Genomic DNA, 16,563 nt, shown 5'->3' with positions numbered 1-16,563 from the left:
ATATGATGAAATTTTTTACCCTTGCAGTATTAGCAATATCCTTGTAGCTATGAGAAGTTCCAAAGATCCAAATAGAGATGGCCATCACCTGAGACTCTTAAGCTAGTCATGTAAATAACAATGTGTTTTGCACACTTAGAGAACTGAACTAGAAAAAATAGCAACCGATGGTTATATTTGCAAACAAAATCCTATCTAAAGTTATTAATAGCTGAAGTCAGAAGTACCCTGATCTTGCAGAGCACTCATCCCTGCATTTGTGCATGGCAACTCCCCAGATATCATCCTTGCCTTCCTTTAACTTTCAGGGGATTTTGGAGCATTCCTAACATTAGAGCAGCACTTACCAGTTTCACAGAATCAGCGAATCACAGAATGAACTAGGTTGGAAAGGACCTTTGAGATCATCAAGCCCAACCTAAGACCTCACACCTCCTCATCTAAACCACTGCACTGAGTGCCCTGTCCAGTCCTTTTACAAGTATCTCCAGAGAGTAACTCCACCACTTCCCTGGGCAGACTATTCCAAAAAGTGATTCCCTTAATCACTCTTTTAATGAATAAAATTTTCCTAATGTCTAGCCTAAACTTCCCCTGGCACAGCTTAAGACCTTGTCCTCTTGTTCTGTCACTATTTTCTGTCACCTTGGCCTTCTTGGCCACCTGGGCACACTGCTGGCTCATGTCCACTTGGATGTCGACCCTAAAGAATGACACCAGTCATCCGTGGAACTGGTTAATACTAGAGTCTTCAGAATATCCACTGTCTAGCCTACAGTCACTATAAACAGAGATAGCTTTTTTCTCTGTTGAAAGACCTTGGGAAAAAAATATCTCTTTTAGACTTTTTTTACACTGATTTCTCTAATTCCTGCCTAGGATGCCGCAAGAGAATTACAAAACTGTTGCTCAGCAGATTTGGTTTGGTTCATGTCACAGAAAGCCAAAAGAAAACAAGAAAATAAAAATTTGAACACAAAAGGTGTGTAATCTTTTTGAGATATTCTGACCTGCTCTTTGAACAGCAGACTGCAACATCTGACTTCACCCTTGCACTTTTCTGGTTTTTCCTATAGCTCCAAAATTTTATTAGTTCACATAAAACCAAACAAGTAAAGTTCCCAAAAGCCAAACCATTTCTTGCTTAATTTTGGCAGTCTATGCCTGAACCATTTCTTTTTGTTCTCTGAAGAACATATGGCCTGACCTACAAAACCACAGTGGTTTACTTGGACAGTTTCAAAATTTAATCAGCACTTTATAACCAGCAGTCATAACCAAGTAATTATTAGTGTTACTTGTACAGCTCAGCCATGAAAAGTGTATTCAATAAAATGTTCTCATTGTATGCAGTTGGGGGTAGATGAGGAGGAAAGACACCATTTCTTTCTTTCGTGTGTATGTGTGTGTTCCAAAATGGGGACAGAGAAAGGGAATTATTGTTTTGTACCTCAGAATTATAGAATCACGAAGGTTGGAAAGGCTTCCCAGATCATGGAGTCCAACCTTCAACCAAAAACCACCATGCCAACTAAACCACAGCACTAAGTACCATGCCCAGTTGTTTCTGGAATATTTTTAGGGATGGTGAATCCACAACCTCCCTGGACAGATAATTTCACTGCCTATCTACCCTTTCAGTGAAGTTCCTCCTGATGTTCAACCTGAACCTCCTCTGGTGCAACTTAAGCCTGTGTCCTCCTGTCCTGTCAGTGACTGCCTGTGAGAAGAGACTGACCCCCACCTGGCTACAGCCCCCTTTCAGGCAGCTGGTAGAGAGTGATAAGGTCACCCCTGAGCCGCCTCCTCTCCAGCTCCCTCAGCTACTCCTCATAGGACTTACTCTCTAGGCCATTCACCAGCTTTGTTGTCCTCCTCTGAAAGTGCTCCAGCAAATTTTGTCTTACACAACTTGATCTGGTCTGCTACGAACTGGCTCCATGCCACCATGCTTATTAGATAATTTCTAATGGATTCTCCCATATAATTATTCTGATTCCGATTCTGATCCTGAATTGTTTTGCAAGTTCCACATACCAAATCATCAGACTGATACTAATGAAATTAATGAATGAGAAATATGACAAATGTAATTTTGTGCTTCTCATGTCAGTATAAAAATACTCTACCTAGAGTGCCTCAATATTGCTGGTTGTACTGCTGGTTCAGTATTGCAAGTGATAACTTGCGCTGAAAAATAAAGGAGGATGTACAAGAGATTTGTTGCTGTTAATAATTTGTTCTTGAAGGAAATAGAAGCCAGACATTGTCATGGGAAAACAAGTTTACAAGACTGTTTAAAATAACATAAAAAGCACATAAATGTAAATAATGAGAGATGCTGAAGGCTTCAAGCACAGGTTTTAAGACAGTGCTATCCCATAGAGTATCCCACCTATGAGTTTGTTTTGTCATTCCCTTGGAATGCTGAAAGGATTTCTGCCCTGAAGGTCCAGGGAAGATATCTACTGTCCTCTTCTGCATTCTTGTCCCCTGACTGTGATAGTCCTGTGTTGGATCAGCTTGGTTTTAGGGCAGTCCCTCTTATGAAAGTCAGCTCCATCTCTTGCTTGTCAATTTAAGCCTCTAAATCAACCAGAGAAATCACTCTGAAATTACCTTGTCACTGATTTACATATTTTACAAAGTATCTCTGACTTGGAACTTGCTCACCCCACCTCAATCTGGTATTAAACAGTATTCCTTCAGGCAATAAATCTGTTAAAAAGCTTTTATATTAATTCTCTCACAAAGCCAAAATAGAAAACTAGAACGTTCAAATCTTTCACCAGTTCCATTATTCTGCCCAAAAGAAGAAAAAAAAGAGAAAATCACTGCAGTGGATTGGCTAGGATGGCTGGCAGTAATGGAACCTGCAGTAGCAGCTATAACAACCTATAGAGAATCCACTAGTAAGTGCAACAAATATGGATGTTTCTCAAATGAGAAGACCAAAATTGTTCCAAGGAACAAAAGGCAACCCCAAATACAACAAAACCAGACGTGTTGCGTCTCTGCTTTGATACCAACATCCCAGTCATTGTGGAAAGACCATTTCACCACTATCAACAACCAGGGTAAGAGAATTCACCTTCAAATAAGCCACCTTAATCATCACTGCAGAATATTTATGAAACTTAATTTATTAATGGCAATAGCAAATAAGTCAATGTAAAAAGATGATCCTATAGTGATAAAAATAAAATTAACTAATTGAAAGGGCATTTTTTGCCACACACACACAAATTATTAAAATTGTGAAAACTGAACAAGGTTGGCAACAGGCCTTCATAGCGCTAAAAAGTGACTGATTTTTAAGAAATATAGATAAACAAAAATTACAGAATAAGAAAAGAAAAGAATTACAAATAGCATTTTTTCAGAGCAATATAAAATTACATGCCTAAGAAACTGTCTCTACCACCTTAAAACCTGCCAGTACATTTCAGATCAGCAGCATTTTAAAGAAGTATGTAAAATTAATGGTAACACATCTTCAGATCCAAACAGCATCCACCCAGTAATTTCAAATGATGTACTGGTTGAGCACAGGAACCACAAATCCAAATCACATTTGATCATATTCAGTCTACTTACATGCATAAACTGTGGTTTCAAACACATAAATATTGATAGAAATTTTTAACAGTTTTCAGAAGGCGCAACGCGCAATGACTAATGAACAAAACTTCAGTCCAATACCTTCTATCTCAGTTACTGGGTGAGTAGATAGAATGCAAAAAGAAAACACAACTTCAATAGTACCCTGAGAAAGATAATTTTCCTGAGCACTTTGTCAAAAAAAATAAAGCTAGTTTTATTATTCTAGATTTTTTCCTAGGTCCCTCACCAAAGGTCCTAGACAGATCCTCCTAGAAGATAATCCCATGAACTGATGGCTGGGTAACAAATAATGGTCCAATAACCTGCTCTTGCAATGGATGAAGGACTGTGGAATCCATCAGGGATACATGCTACGGCATGAGATGTTAGCCAGCTGCACAGATGAGCAGGATAAAGGGTCAATCATGAGCTTATCAAGTTTGCTTATGAATGGCGCCTAAAATGGAAACCATCTGTGAAAGCACCCAAAGTTTTGACAGACTAAAATTTGAGTTCAGTAAAAAAAGAAATAACGCCTATGAGAAACCCCAATTAATTATATATGCTAATTATTTAAAAACTGTTGTCCACATTAGCTTTTACTATTCAGAATCATAATAAGGTTGTTTTAGATATTCCTCTGGAAATATCAGCTCCGGATGCAGCATCAGTTAAAAATATCAAGAGAATTTTGCAGAAAGCAAGAAAAACGGAGAGAAAAGTACACAGCCAGGTAAAATCTGTATGTCCTTATTATTATGTGTACAGAATCATAAAACTATTAAGGTTGGAAAAGACCTCTAAGATCATCCAGTCCAACCACTAACTTGACACTGCCAAGTTCACCACTAGACCACGTCTCTAAGCACCACATCTACTCAGTTTTTGAACACTTTCAGTGAGGGTGATTCCACTACTTCCCTGGGCAGCCTGTTTCAACATTTAATCAGCCTTTTGGCCATGAAACTTTTTCTAGTGCTCAGTCTATAGCTCCCCTGGCACAACTTTAGGCCATTTCTTTCTGTCCTATTATTTGTTACGTAGGAGAAGAGACTGACCCCCACCTCATTACAACTTCCTTTCAAGTAATTGTAGAGTGTAAGTTCACTCTTTTTCAACATATATATTTATGTAAAAATATCTCTTCATATCAAATAGACATTAAATAATTTTATTACATTTTATTAAACTATAGATCTATAGACAGGAAATTTATTCTTTCAAAATATCCATCTATGTAATTAAACACTAGTCACAAATTATATTTTTATGTGTATTTTAAAAATTGTGACTCTATAATCACATTGAAACCAGGAAAAAAACAGAGAATGGAAATAAGAATAAACTTTTTATGGAACATCTTTGATAAAAAGTAAAGATTAAATCGAGTAAGACATAAGAAAGACACCGATCTGTTGGAACAAGTTCAGAGGAGGTACATGAAGATGACCAGAGGGCTGGAGCACCTCTCCTATGAGAAAAGGCTGAGACTGATGCCTTATGATTTTTGTCTTTTTTCTTTCATATATTCTCTGTGTTCTTTACACATATACTTGTAGCTTTGTAGCCTATTACTGTAACTTGCCTTCAGTATTTTCCTAAGCAGAAAGACAAAGCAAGTTCCAAAGTCCACATCCTATCTTGGCTCTTTCTGGGAACTGGGGCTAAAAAACAGCTCTTGGAGACACATTTTTATCAAAAAAAGTTTAGGCCTATCTAAAGGGGAAGGATTTAGAAGGGGCTTGGACTGGGGGAGGAATTGCATCACCACTGGTGCTCCTAATCTGTGATTTTTGTCAGGTTAATTTGCTAAATTTCTGCATACAGTATTCTGTGATCTGTATTCACCCTGTGTGGGTGGGCTTTTGTGGACATTTTCCACATTTGCCCCTGGACGTCTCCAATAAAGACCAGCCTTCATATTACCTCCTACATTAATATTATCTTGAAAGTGTGCATTGTTTCATTTTTAGGTTCTTAAGGCATCAAGACAGTTGGGGTAGTTCAGGCTGGGGAATTTGCTCCAAGTACACCTTCCAGCAGCCATTCAGTGCATAGAGGGGCTACAAGACAGCTGGAGAGAGGCTTTTGACAAGGGCATGTAGAGACAGGATGAAGAATATTTGTTTTAAACTGGAAGAGGTTATATTTAGTTTAGATATTAGGAAGAAATTATTTTGTGTGAGCATGGTTGGACATTGTAAAATGTTGCCCAGAGAAATTGTGGATGCTCTATCCTTGGAAATGTTCAAGACCAGGCTCGATGTAGCTTTGAGCAAGCTGATCTACTAGATGGTGTCCCTGCCCTGGCAGCAGAGTTGGAGCTAGAGAATCCTTGAGGTTCCTTACAACCCAAACCATTCTGTAAGTCTATGCAGACACTAGGAAAGAGGCAAATTATCATGGCAGAGATATCAATTACAGAAGTAAAGGAGAAAGGAGCTAAACAGTAGTAATAATTTCTTGTTTCTCAGAGTGGAAGAACCAGAAAGAATCAGTGAAAGTATTGCACCAAGTTCTGAACAATGAGATGTCTTCCTCATTTTACACAGTGTATTATTCATTAAGGAAATCACTGCAAGGCCTAAAGTTCAAATATATTGATTAGGAAAATGATTATGTTCTGTGGAAGGGGCTAACCGTGGGCCTGTTAGCTAAAGGAGTGAGAAGAAGCTGAGAAGTAGAAGAAACTGATCAGGAGCTCTCTCCAAGGCTGTAACCAAGGAGACCGAGAGAAGAAAGATAGAAGAACTTTGCAGCTGGATGAAGCATTTTTAGAAAGTTAGTTAAGTCACTATAACTTCTCACCAATAGTATTATGTTGATTTATTGTGGCCAATAGTAAAGATAAAAGAAGCATAAACAATTGGAAAGTGTATAAAAATCAGCCATGTTCAATAATAAAGTGTTGCCAACTGAAAATGCTTGTAGTCTCTGCTTTATGTCGTGACCGCCTCGACAGCGACAATGTTCTACATACTGTTAATTGAAGTAATTTATAGTGAACAGAAAAAAAAAGGTTGATATGAAATAAAAGCTGTAAATTGTTTTGAAAATATCTAGGTCATGGTTTTCCATAAATTTCACCTCATTTGCCAAGAGAGGAGAAAAAATAATTTTCTTGAACTTGCCACAAGATCTAGCAAGATAATTAATGATTGCATCTCTTTTCAGGCTGGTCATTACTTGTGAGTTTAACCTAGAAATTATTACAAAAATTGTATATTTTTTGGATATGAGGAGATCAGATTGGGTGATTTTTATGACTATTACTTGGAAAAGAAGCACTGAATATAAACATACGTTGATAAAAATCATTGATACAGACATGCTTCCAGCTAAATCCCATCTGCAGTGCGCCAAAATGACCTCAGGAAGACACATATCTCAAGAGGTACTTTTGCTTTAGAACAAATTGACAATATTCTATGTATCTCTTCTAGATGCACAAAAGCTGAATCAGTTACACCAAACTTTAACTATTACTATTTCTGTGTACTCAGCCTTAATTCTATCTCATCTACTTCCAGGAGCACCATCTTAATCCCAAACTGTCAGTGCTTCCACGATTCACCACTTCCCACCTAACAGGAAGCCTTCTCCAAATATGAGGTATAATGTCTTCTGGAAACATCTGCCAGCATCAGAACTAAATTGCACAGAAGATCTTTACTGTCTTCACTCCCAATGCTCATATGATAATACCTCAAATATCCAACAGTATGTGAACCATAAACAGTAGCTCTTTGCTGCTTGAGCAAATTTGCATCATTTGGCCTCTGCCTTAAAGCCAGTGCTGAAATAAATTATTTCAAGCCACAAAGTAAATCACTGTGTGCTCCTTGCTCAAAGTAACATTTAATCCAATCCTGGCCCTAGACTGACAAGGCCCATCAACCTCTCTGCCAGCTGGCTGCCTGTACATTCATTATCTCCTGCATGCCCTTGCAAGTCCCAGGAAGTCTAGACTAAGTCCAACCTTATTTTCTTTTGCTAACCTGGACTGTTATCAAATGCATTTATCTCGCCAGCACTTTCTGCCAGTGCTAGATTGCAGCTGAGCCAACAGCTGTCTGGCTAGCTCTAGAGTTCTGTGTAATTCAGCATCCACTTTGGAGATGCATTTTATGACTTTTTGGACAATTGGTGGCCAAAGCACTAATTTCAGCAGTAACTCTGCCCAAGTGAACCCAGTCCACTACTTTTCTTAATCAGCTAGCAGCACACCCCAGCACACAAAAAAAGAACCAGACAGTCTCTCCTGGCAGCAGCACTTAGCCAAGGCTTGTCAGTCCTAGCACTACAAAAAGACAACATCAATACAATGCAATCCTAATCTAAATACCTCTAAAAGCCTCCAGACGAACATTTGTGCAATTCAACTTTATGCATCCCTCATGCAAAGGACTTGGTCTGGGCAAACACTATGACTACATCATCAATACTAAGGATTTAAAACCAAAATAAAAATAGTCCAGCCTAGATCTAGGCCTACAATTATTTATCCTCCAAACCAAACCCAAGCCTAGATAATGCCCTTCACTAGACCCTCTTTTAAACTCAATGGTCTTTGCTGGCTCACACCTCAGCCACAGGATTAAGGCCCTAGCTGTGCAACAATCAGCCTGTGAAGCAGATCCTAACAGGCTGCGCTTTGCCAGCCTCACTCTTCCTGGCAGCTGCTATTGGTGGTTCCTGTAAGCCTGGCACTAATGCATTTCATATTTGCCACTAATGCATTTCATTTTTACAGTTATCAGGTGATGTCTGCTCTCATTAAATGGCCATCTGTAGATCCTGTCTGACAGTACTGCTTCATCCTGCTCAAAGGAGAGCAGATGCATGACATGAACTGAGTACCCCAAGATTCTCTGTTTAGGGTCTGAAATGTACACTACCAACAGAGAAGATTTAGCACAGAAAAGTGAATTAACATTACACCAGCAACAGAGCAGATCAGGGGCAGCTCTGCCATAAAGGGCACACCCCCTGTGTGATATTACTACTCTTATCTCTAGAGCACAGAAACAGATTTCCAAATGAAAGTGGACCTTAATTTCTTCAGGATTACGTCAAACAACACATTTTTCTTACAGGAAAGAAGCATTTCTATTCATGAGACCCAGAATTTTGTACTGAAAACATCAAAACAGACAAATCATCAGAATTTAGGAAAAGTAGTTCTAGTGGAACTTAAGCTTACTGGCACATTTGCCAGGTCTTTTGCCTTTCAAAAATTAAAGTTTACAGTGGAGACTTATAATTCTCAAATGATCAGTATAAAAAATAAGAACATGAAAAGCTTTGCTCCTGCTTCAATTTTGTGATAACAACTTTTTCTTTTAAATACAGCAGTTTTACTGAATTATTTCTACTATTTACACATCTTGTGAAAAGATTGCAAAGAGTTTTGCACAGGAGGAATGTACCATTGATTATTACACAGTAAAGAAATCCAGTAATTATACAACCCAGCTCCTCCAGGAACAGCATGAGGTTTCTTCTTGCAATTTTAAAGCACTTTGGGTTACCAATAAGGAAAGTTAAGTGTCAGCTCTCACAGTGAGTTTCTACTTCTGAATTATATCCAGGTTCTAACTTTACCTGTCTGAATAAGAGCATTCAGGGTCAAGTGAAAAGCATTACCAGAATAATTCTGGGAACAATGATTCTAAAACTAGAGTTCTGCTACATCTACAAATTCATTTAGATCTGTTTGCATAAAAATCTGCCTTGGCCCGGGAAAGTAAATCTTGGCAGCCAAAGAGATCCCACTTTGTAAGGAAAGCTTATTAACACCACAGAGAAATATTCATTCTGATTTTTTCAAAGAAAAGTACTTTAACTTCAAAACCTGAAGGGAAAATCATCATGGATAAAGCAAGTATGAAAAACAATTTCCAAGCCTGACATGACTGAGAGGTAGCATCTTGGATTGCATGCAGCTGAACACCCATCTGTGCATGCTTATATCTGGTAAAATCTAACAAAATAAACACCCAGAAGAAAAAAACTTTGTTAGAAAAATAATTTAATAGTGCAGAATAATATCTGTGTTGCATGAAGTAATAGCCAAAGTATCTTCTATAGCTGTTGATTAAAAATGAACTGTGATTCAAGAGAAGAGAATTTTTTAGTGCCTCATCCAATGTAAAATTTAATTCTAATCTTAGAAAAGATCCTACAACCATGAAGAGTGGGTTAGGGGTTTTTGGTGTCTTTTTCTATATCCAAAAAAAAAAGACAACAGATTTAACACCTAATGAGTCAAAGGTACATACACATAGCAGAACTCAAAATAATTTCACCTCAATTCAGCAGTGTCTGTGTTTCCCATGCCTAGCCAATTTGTACACTCACATTGGTTAGGCTGTCATCATTTATACACAGTACTCCTTTGATTTAACCATCACTTCTTACCTTGCTTTGATAGAGAAGGAAATACAAGCACTAAGGGATAAAGGTATTTTCCCTGTCATAAAAGACAACCGTGGAAAGATAGGGAAGAGAGTGAAACTCTCCTGTTGCCATTGCAAGACAATTGGTCTATGTGATTAGCTGTTTCCCACAAACATATTATAACTAGTCTGCCAGACATTCACAGACAGCAGAAATAAAACAAAGTGAGAAATATGGTTTACATTGCACTGATGTTTGCCATCTCTGTATCATCTGTAAAAGAGATAAATGAGTTTTAGATATTTTGAATTGAACAGTATCTATTTTAGCAAGTCATCATTGTTCTGCCATTCAAAGAGGAAGGAAGATATTCCTTAGTCCAGGTTTCTCCTTGTGAATGAGTTCTGAAAATTTTAATTTGCTTTTTCAGCTGCTAACATACCACAATGGACAGAGGACATTCTGCAGGACTGTGCTACTTCCCAAGCTAACCCATTCCAGCACAGCTCAGCTTAACCCAGGACAATCACTTAGGACATTTTCCAGTTCACTGTTCAAACCTCTAGCTGCCATTAGCTCTAGGTTAAAGCAAATGTCATCTACCTCTGGGGCTCACAGTGAAAAATTTACATAGTCCTGGACATGATACAGGTTTTGCAGTTTTACAGCTGAAATCCTTCAGGTTCCTTGGACCTACTGGAAAAGGATTTATTTTATTGCAACTCCCAAATGTTCATTTTTGTATGTTTGTTTTCCCACAGAATGTTTGCATTGCATCCAGCAATGTGTTTTATATTACCTGGAACACCAGAAATGCTCTAATGGGAAGAAACAATTTTCCTCCTTTTGCCAGTGCAACTAAAAGCAGAACTTCAAAATGATGCCATGACTTCTCAAGCAAAGTTATCCATTTATTTTAGAGCTTAGGGACTTTTCACTTTCTTTTAGTCTTCTGTGCAACTACATTAGTATACACCCAACAAACTATGGGCCAAAGACATATTTTTCCACTTATCACAGACAAAGATAACTGCATGTCATTGATTTATAAGTACCTCAGTAGTGCATAGAGAAAGTAATCTGTCTTTTCTTGAAACGAGTTCATCTTTTCTTTTTAGGGCATGTATTGGCTATGCCTTTCTTGACATAAATGCAGTCTCTCTCTCCTTAGGAGTTTCCTGTGAGGCTTTCATCAGACATACGACCATAAAGAATTACATGTAGAGTTCAAGAGATAGCCTGGATTAGGCTTTGTGATAAACATCTATGGGAAAATTAAGACCTAGAAAAATCTCTTTCATCTTTCTAGCACTTCTTGTCTTACTTTATGTTGTTCTAAGATGTCAATGACCAATGACCAATGACCCTCACCTTGATAGTAAAGTCTGCAGTGAGAGGCCCAGATATTCTTAAGATCTCCTTGTCAGGAAACTTCTGGAAATCAATGCTAGAATTTTCTACAAGGAAGGAGCCAGTGGTGCTGAGGCTGTTTTCACTCTTCACACCTTGGAGAGTATTAGTTTCCAAATCTGACAAACAGAAAAAAATGTCAGGAAACCAGAGCATTGCAATTTGAATTGAGAGCAGAAAAAAAAAAACAACAAAACAAACCAAAAGAACCCCAAACAACAGCAAAAGTTAGTAATATTGCAACTCTTTTCCCATAGTTATTCACATTTGCACATTTTCCTTTTCTTTTTTCTCTTCCATCTGCTTTTTGTCTTTGTTCAAACCTTGGACTTTTAGCTCACATTCCCCTTCTCACCCATAGGTCATGTTTTTACTCTCTTCCAGACACACTAATCCATTCCTTGTTAGGCATATTTGCTGTTGTTTAACTCACCCTCAGTAAGTCACGCTCCTGTGTGGAGCGTGACTCAGACTTTGGCCCATGAGCACTGCTAAGTTGCTGTACCCTCTTGCAGTTCAAAGGTGGGTCACTAACCATATGTTGCTGTGGTAGACATTTAACTGAAAGCAGGATATCCAGGAAAGAAAGATCAGTATGACAGCAATCCCATTTCCTCTCCAGAAGCAGTCTGACCCATCCCAGAGGAGTAGAAGGGGAACGTGGGCACTGAACCCTCCTGAGTTCTCCATCTATCTCTCTCTGTATTCACAGTTCCCCAAAAAGGCATTAATTCAGTTACTGTTTTGTAGTAGCTACTTCTGATTGTCATATTAAAAGTAATGATAATTCTTTAAATAGAAGTCAACAGTCAGAAACTAGGTCTGTTTCATCATGCACCAACTCCAGATTATGCTTTACAGCACATTCACCAATAAAACGTTTCTGGTAATTATTTAAAAACAACAGGGTTTTTCATCATGAAAGATTGCAAAGCTGCAAACCTTTCACATATATTTATGAACACAGGCAGAAAAACTCTATCACAGTGAAGCAGTTAAGGAATGCTATTAATCTATGATGGAGCTATATTTTCAAAGACAAACAAAAAAAGTTTTTATTTGCATGTATTGAGTTGTTAATTAGGGAACAAAAAATGCAATTGCAGTAATTTCACTGCTTTTCATTATGGGTTAAGGGGACTAATTAAGGAAGGAAGTTGCCGAGGCAGTACACTAAGAATTTTCACTGTAATAATCAACCAAGGATGAATTCCTTGGTTTTCAGTGATACCAGTCTCCTCCTTTGTGATTCAATTGGCCATCTATTTGTTTTTGGCAAGGCTGCATGCATCAGGAATAAAGATGGTTTTAAGACGTGTATATATAATCAGCCTCCTATTGACTTCTCCCACAACCGAAGTTCACAGGGGAAAATACTCCCTCCCCCTGAAACTGACTGTAGCTCATACATATATAAAATCCTTTGATGAGTGAACAGAAAGATTCAAGGGGACATCTGAAACAAGAAAGAGATATATTTGGACGTATTCATGTTTACACAGTGCAGTTAATCTAAATCTCAACCAGTGACTAAGGCAGACCTTGCTGATTCAAATCTTTTTGTAATGAAATATGATACGGCCTGAGTGAAGCTTTAGATCCATCTCTCCAGAAAATCTCATTTCTCTCTGAGCTGTTTTATAGCTCAATTTCACTGAAACAATAACAAAAGAACAAAATTTTCTACCTTGGAAGAGAATATCTATATAAGAAAAGAAGACAAGAGCGAAAGGAAGAGTGCATGTCATGTACTGGGAAAATAATATCAGCCATACTGGAGCAGCTCAGGAATACACAAAGGGCCACTTAAAGTTGAGGTACAGGCAGCATTTGAACTTTTAACAAAAACTTAATACATTTTTTTGCTTGGTTTATAACCTGTAATTTGCTTGTCTTTATGCACAGCTTTAAATCTGAAGAACTCAGTGTTTTCTCAACACAAGGAGGGAGCCATAGTACAGCCCTAGTAAGCCATCACTTATTTTGATACCCTGTATACAATTGTTGGGTGAAAGAAAATAGGAAGGCAGTGAAATGATTTGGTGTTTCACATCTTTGCTGACACTCATATTTGTACCTACACCAACAAACACAGAAGACGTAAACGGTCTGTACAGCAGAAAATTCCTAAAGACTTTTGGAAAAGGGAAAGGGTAGCCTGACTTATCTTACAATAATTTGTGCTACTGAGAGGTCAAGCAGTACATATTGGGGTTTTATTCTGACAGTAAATCATATTTACTAATACTCTAACATTAATTTCCTGCTGATAAGAAAGGAAGCAGCTTGTGAGCAGCTACTGCACTGGAAGATGAGAGAGAGAGGTACCAGGAACTTCTATGCATTAAATAAATGGATTTGCCTTCAGCTCTAGCAGAATATTCTCAAATCCTGAGACTCCTTCCAGGAAAGAGGGATATACAGCTTCTGGGATACACAGATGAAGCAGCAAAGTGTTATAGCCAAATGATGGGCTAGCAGAACTCAGTGGTCTTAACTCCTTGGAGCAATACCACTGCTAAAGAACAAGGTTTCATTCTTGTATGCAGTTTCAGATCTTTAGTGTGATTTTGTGTGTGTATGCATGTGTACACACATAGTGTGAGTGCATATGTGTATCTAGGGGAGAGAGAAATATCATAACAGAAATGTGTTAATGTCATGAGCAGCTTGGTGGCTGAGCTGAGCTGCAGGGAAGCTTATACTTTACTGTTCTCAGTATTTCTTCACTCAGTGGTATGTACTTTATTAATTTTAAACAAAAGCCCTTGACACCAAGTGAGCCAGCCAAAGGATAAGCAAACAGAAATGACCGAAAAATTATGAAGGGCCAAAGAACTCTGCACTGTTGGGCAAGGTCTGCTTTGAAAAGAGTGTACCACTGAGATAACTGGGTCTGAGGAAAACTTCTGAGAGCAGGACTCATCTGTGTGTTGAAATCAGTAATCTGAGAGAGGGAAACCAGACACCACAGTGTAAACAGAGCACTGCAGGCTACCAAGGCTCTCTTAAACAAGGGTACACCAACTCCTTCTACTTACATAAATGATCAGGTCCTTTCAGCACGAGGCGAATTTGTCTACTTCCATAGGGAATAGCAACCACTGTATCATCCACTGTGGGAATGCAAAAACACATGGAGTAAATAAGCAAGGAAATTCCCATCTGTTTTAAAATAAGCATTGAAATAGGTGTTTACAAGGCAGTCAAAAGAAAAACCTTAGGATCAATTAAAAACACCAAGACTTATTACTAAAAATCTGGAAAAGGAACTAGTTAAATGTAGTAAGAACCTTCTGCTTAGAAGAATTCAAACCTGTTCATTTTATTTATCCCCAACTCCTTCACAACTATTTATGGTTTTCATAAGTAACTAGTAAGTTTCTATTTCATCACAACTCCACTTAAAACACTCAAGTATTTTGAATCAGTGTTTGTGGTAGAGAAGCATAAGCTTATTGTGATATTTAACCAGAATAGCTTTCCCATTTCTCACTTGACATTTTCTCACTTAAACCCCACAGCTTCTCCATGATCCCATCCATGATATGTGATGGTCTCCTACTGTTCTGCCCAGTGGTCTGCCCAGAGAATGCTGACCTGAACTAACCAGCACATTTCATTCACTTTTCCCTGTCCTTTCTGCCTTCTTCCCATGTAACGGGAAGTTGGGAAAGAAAAGGTATGCTTGCTGAAAAGGGTTTTTATGGAGAGTGAGAAGGTGGTAGACGTGAGAGGAAAAACTCTCACTATTTCTTCATTAGAACTGCTCACATCTATGTTATGAAATGCCTTCTAGCAGAGCTACAGATCTGCTCTCAAAACAGTGTTTTTCAGGTGAGGTCAATTCAGACACTAAAAGCGTTTTATCTTTCATTCAAATATATGAGTTGGGGTCTTACACTTCTGCCCAGACCAAACTGGGAAAACTCTTGGAACCCTGTTAAATCAGGATTGTTACTTACTAGCAAAATAGTTGTTGATGTTGTCATTTTATATCACAAGTAGAGAGCCAACAGAGAGGGGAAACACGATCAGAAACAGGAGCTTTTAAGCAATACATTCATTCATCCAAACCATATCTCAAAACCTGTGAACTAGAACCCTTTTAAATTTTAAATTCTGTAATGCAGCATAGGAATTCTTGACACTCATATTTCAAAGCTTTATGGGATGAAATACTCACACTTTGTTGCCTCTTACTACCCCAGAAGTGCGACAGAAATGTAAGCAGTCTCTTAAAGTGCCATAAAAGTTGTGTGGACATAAAGACCATTTAAATTTTCAGGTGCTTCTGAAGCATGTCCCATTTTCGAGTTCTGATTTGGTATGTCTTCTCAAACTATCCAAAATTTCAGTGTCTAAGTCTTTTGTAACTAGGCTTAAACACAACACATGTTTTGCTCATCCACATCTCTGATACCCCACTGATTAGTAAAGCTAGGAATCTTTCCTATCAATACATAACTCAAATTTTCTATTTGGAAAGACAAAGATTCAATTTCCAAAAAAATAATTAAATACTAATATTCTAATACTGCTCTATTGGTACCCTTCTAGCATTCAGATTCAAGATACCCAGTAGGATAAATTATTTTATCCATTTTGGGGAGCAACATATGTGAGTATGACACATCAGTTTCTTGTATATATACAGCAGTTTTTGGACTGAGTTTGGAAAAACAGTAACTTCAATTTAAAAAAACCCTAATATGAATGGCCTTTATGCAAGCCTTATTTAAAGACAGTCCCATGCCATTATTGTATCTGACTGCCTCAGTTAAACACTCTGTGCTGCAGAATTTCAACTCACTAACATGTCACAAAAAACCTGGACAGTTTAAAGCCCATGTGAACTTATATTTTCAGCCTGCATCTCCTGCCCCAGGATATTGCTAGGACTATATTTCACCTGATCTTGTAGTTGCTCTCCATTTGAAATCCTAGCACGCTTTTTGTGAAATGCAAAGCTCAGTGGGATTTATGCTTATCACAGTTCTTCCTGCTTTCACAAAGCAGAAGCACTGGGGATTCAAGGATAATTTCCTGAGGTTAACAGTGATAAGGAGGAGACATTTCCTGAGAGGAGACATGAAACTGAACAGGCTAACATTTAGTCACAGCTCTTCCCAACAATAAGCAGAGAGACAG

The 16,563-nt window shown here is 38.1% G+C and overlaps 1 protein-coding gene across 1 annotated transcript in view; it reads right to left on the bottom strand.

Moving 5' to 3' along the window:
• The window catches only part of ADAMTSL1 (ADAMTS like 1), a 175,248-nt gene that overhangs the window by 107,808 nt on the left and 50,877 nt on the right, over positions 1-16,563 (bottom strand). The window contains exons 6-7 of the mRNA XM_036403753.2: positions 14,454-14,528; positions 11,374-11,531 (exon numbers count right to left, since the gene is read on the bottom strand). Of these exons, the coding sequence (XP_036259646.1) occupies positions 11,374-11,531; positions 14,454-14,528 (233 nt within the window). The remainder of the gene's footprint in view (positions 1-11,373; positions 11,532-14,453; positions 14,529-16,563) is intronic.

This window comes from Molothrus ater, chromosome Z (genome assembly GCF_012460135.2).
Source record: "Molothrus ater isolate BHLD 08-10-18 breed brown headed cowbird chromosome Z, BPBGC_Mater_1.1, whole genome shotgun sequence".
Taxonomy (NCBI): Eukaryota; Metazoa; Chordata; class Aves; order Passeriformes; family Icteridae; genus Molothrus; species Molothrus ater.
This window is presented reverse-complemented; position numbering and strand designations above follow the sequence as displayed.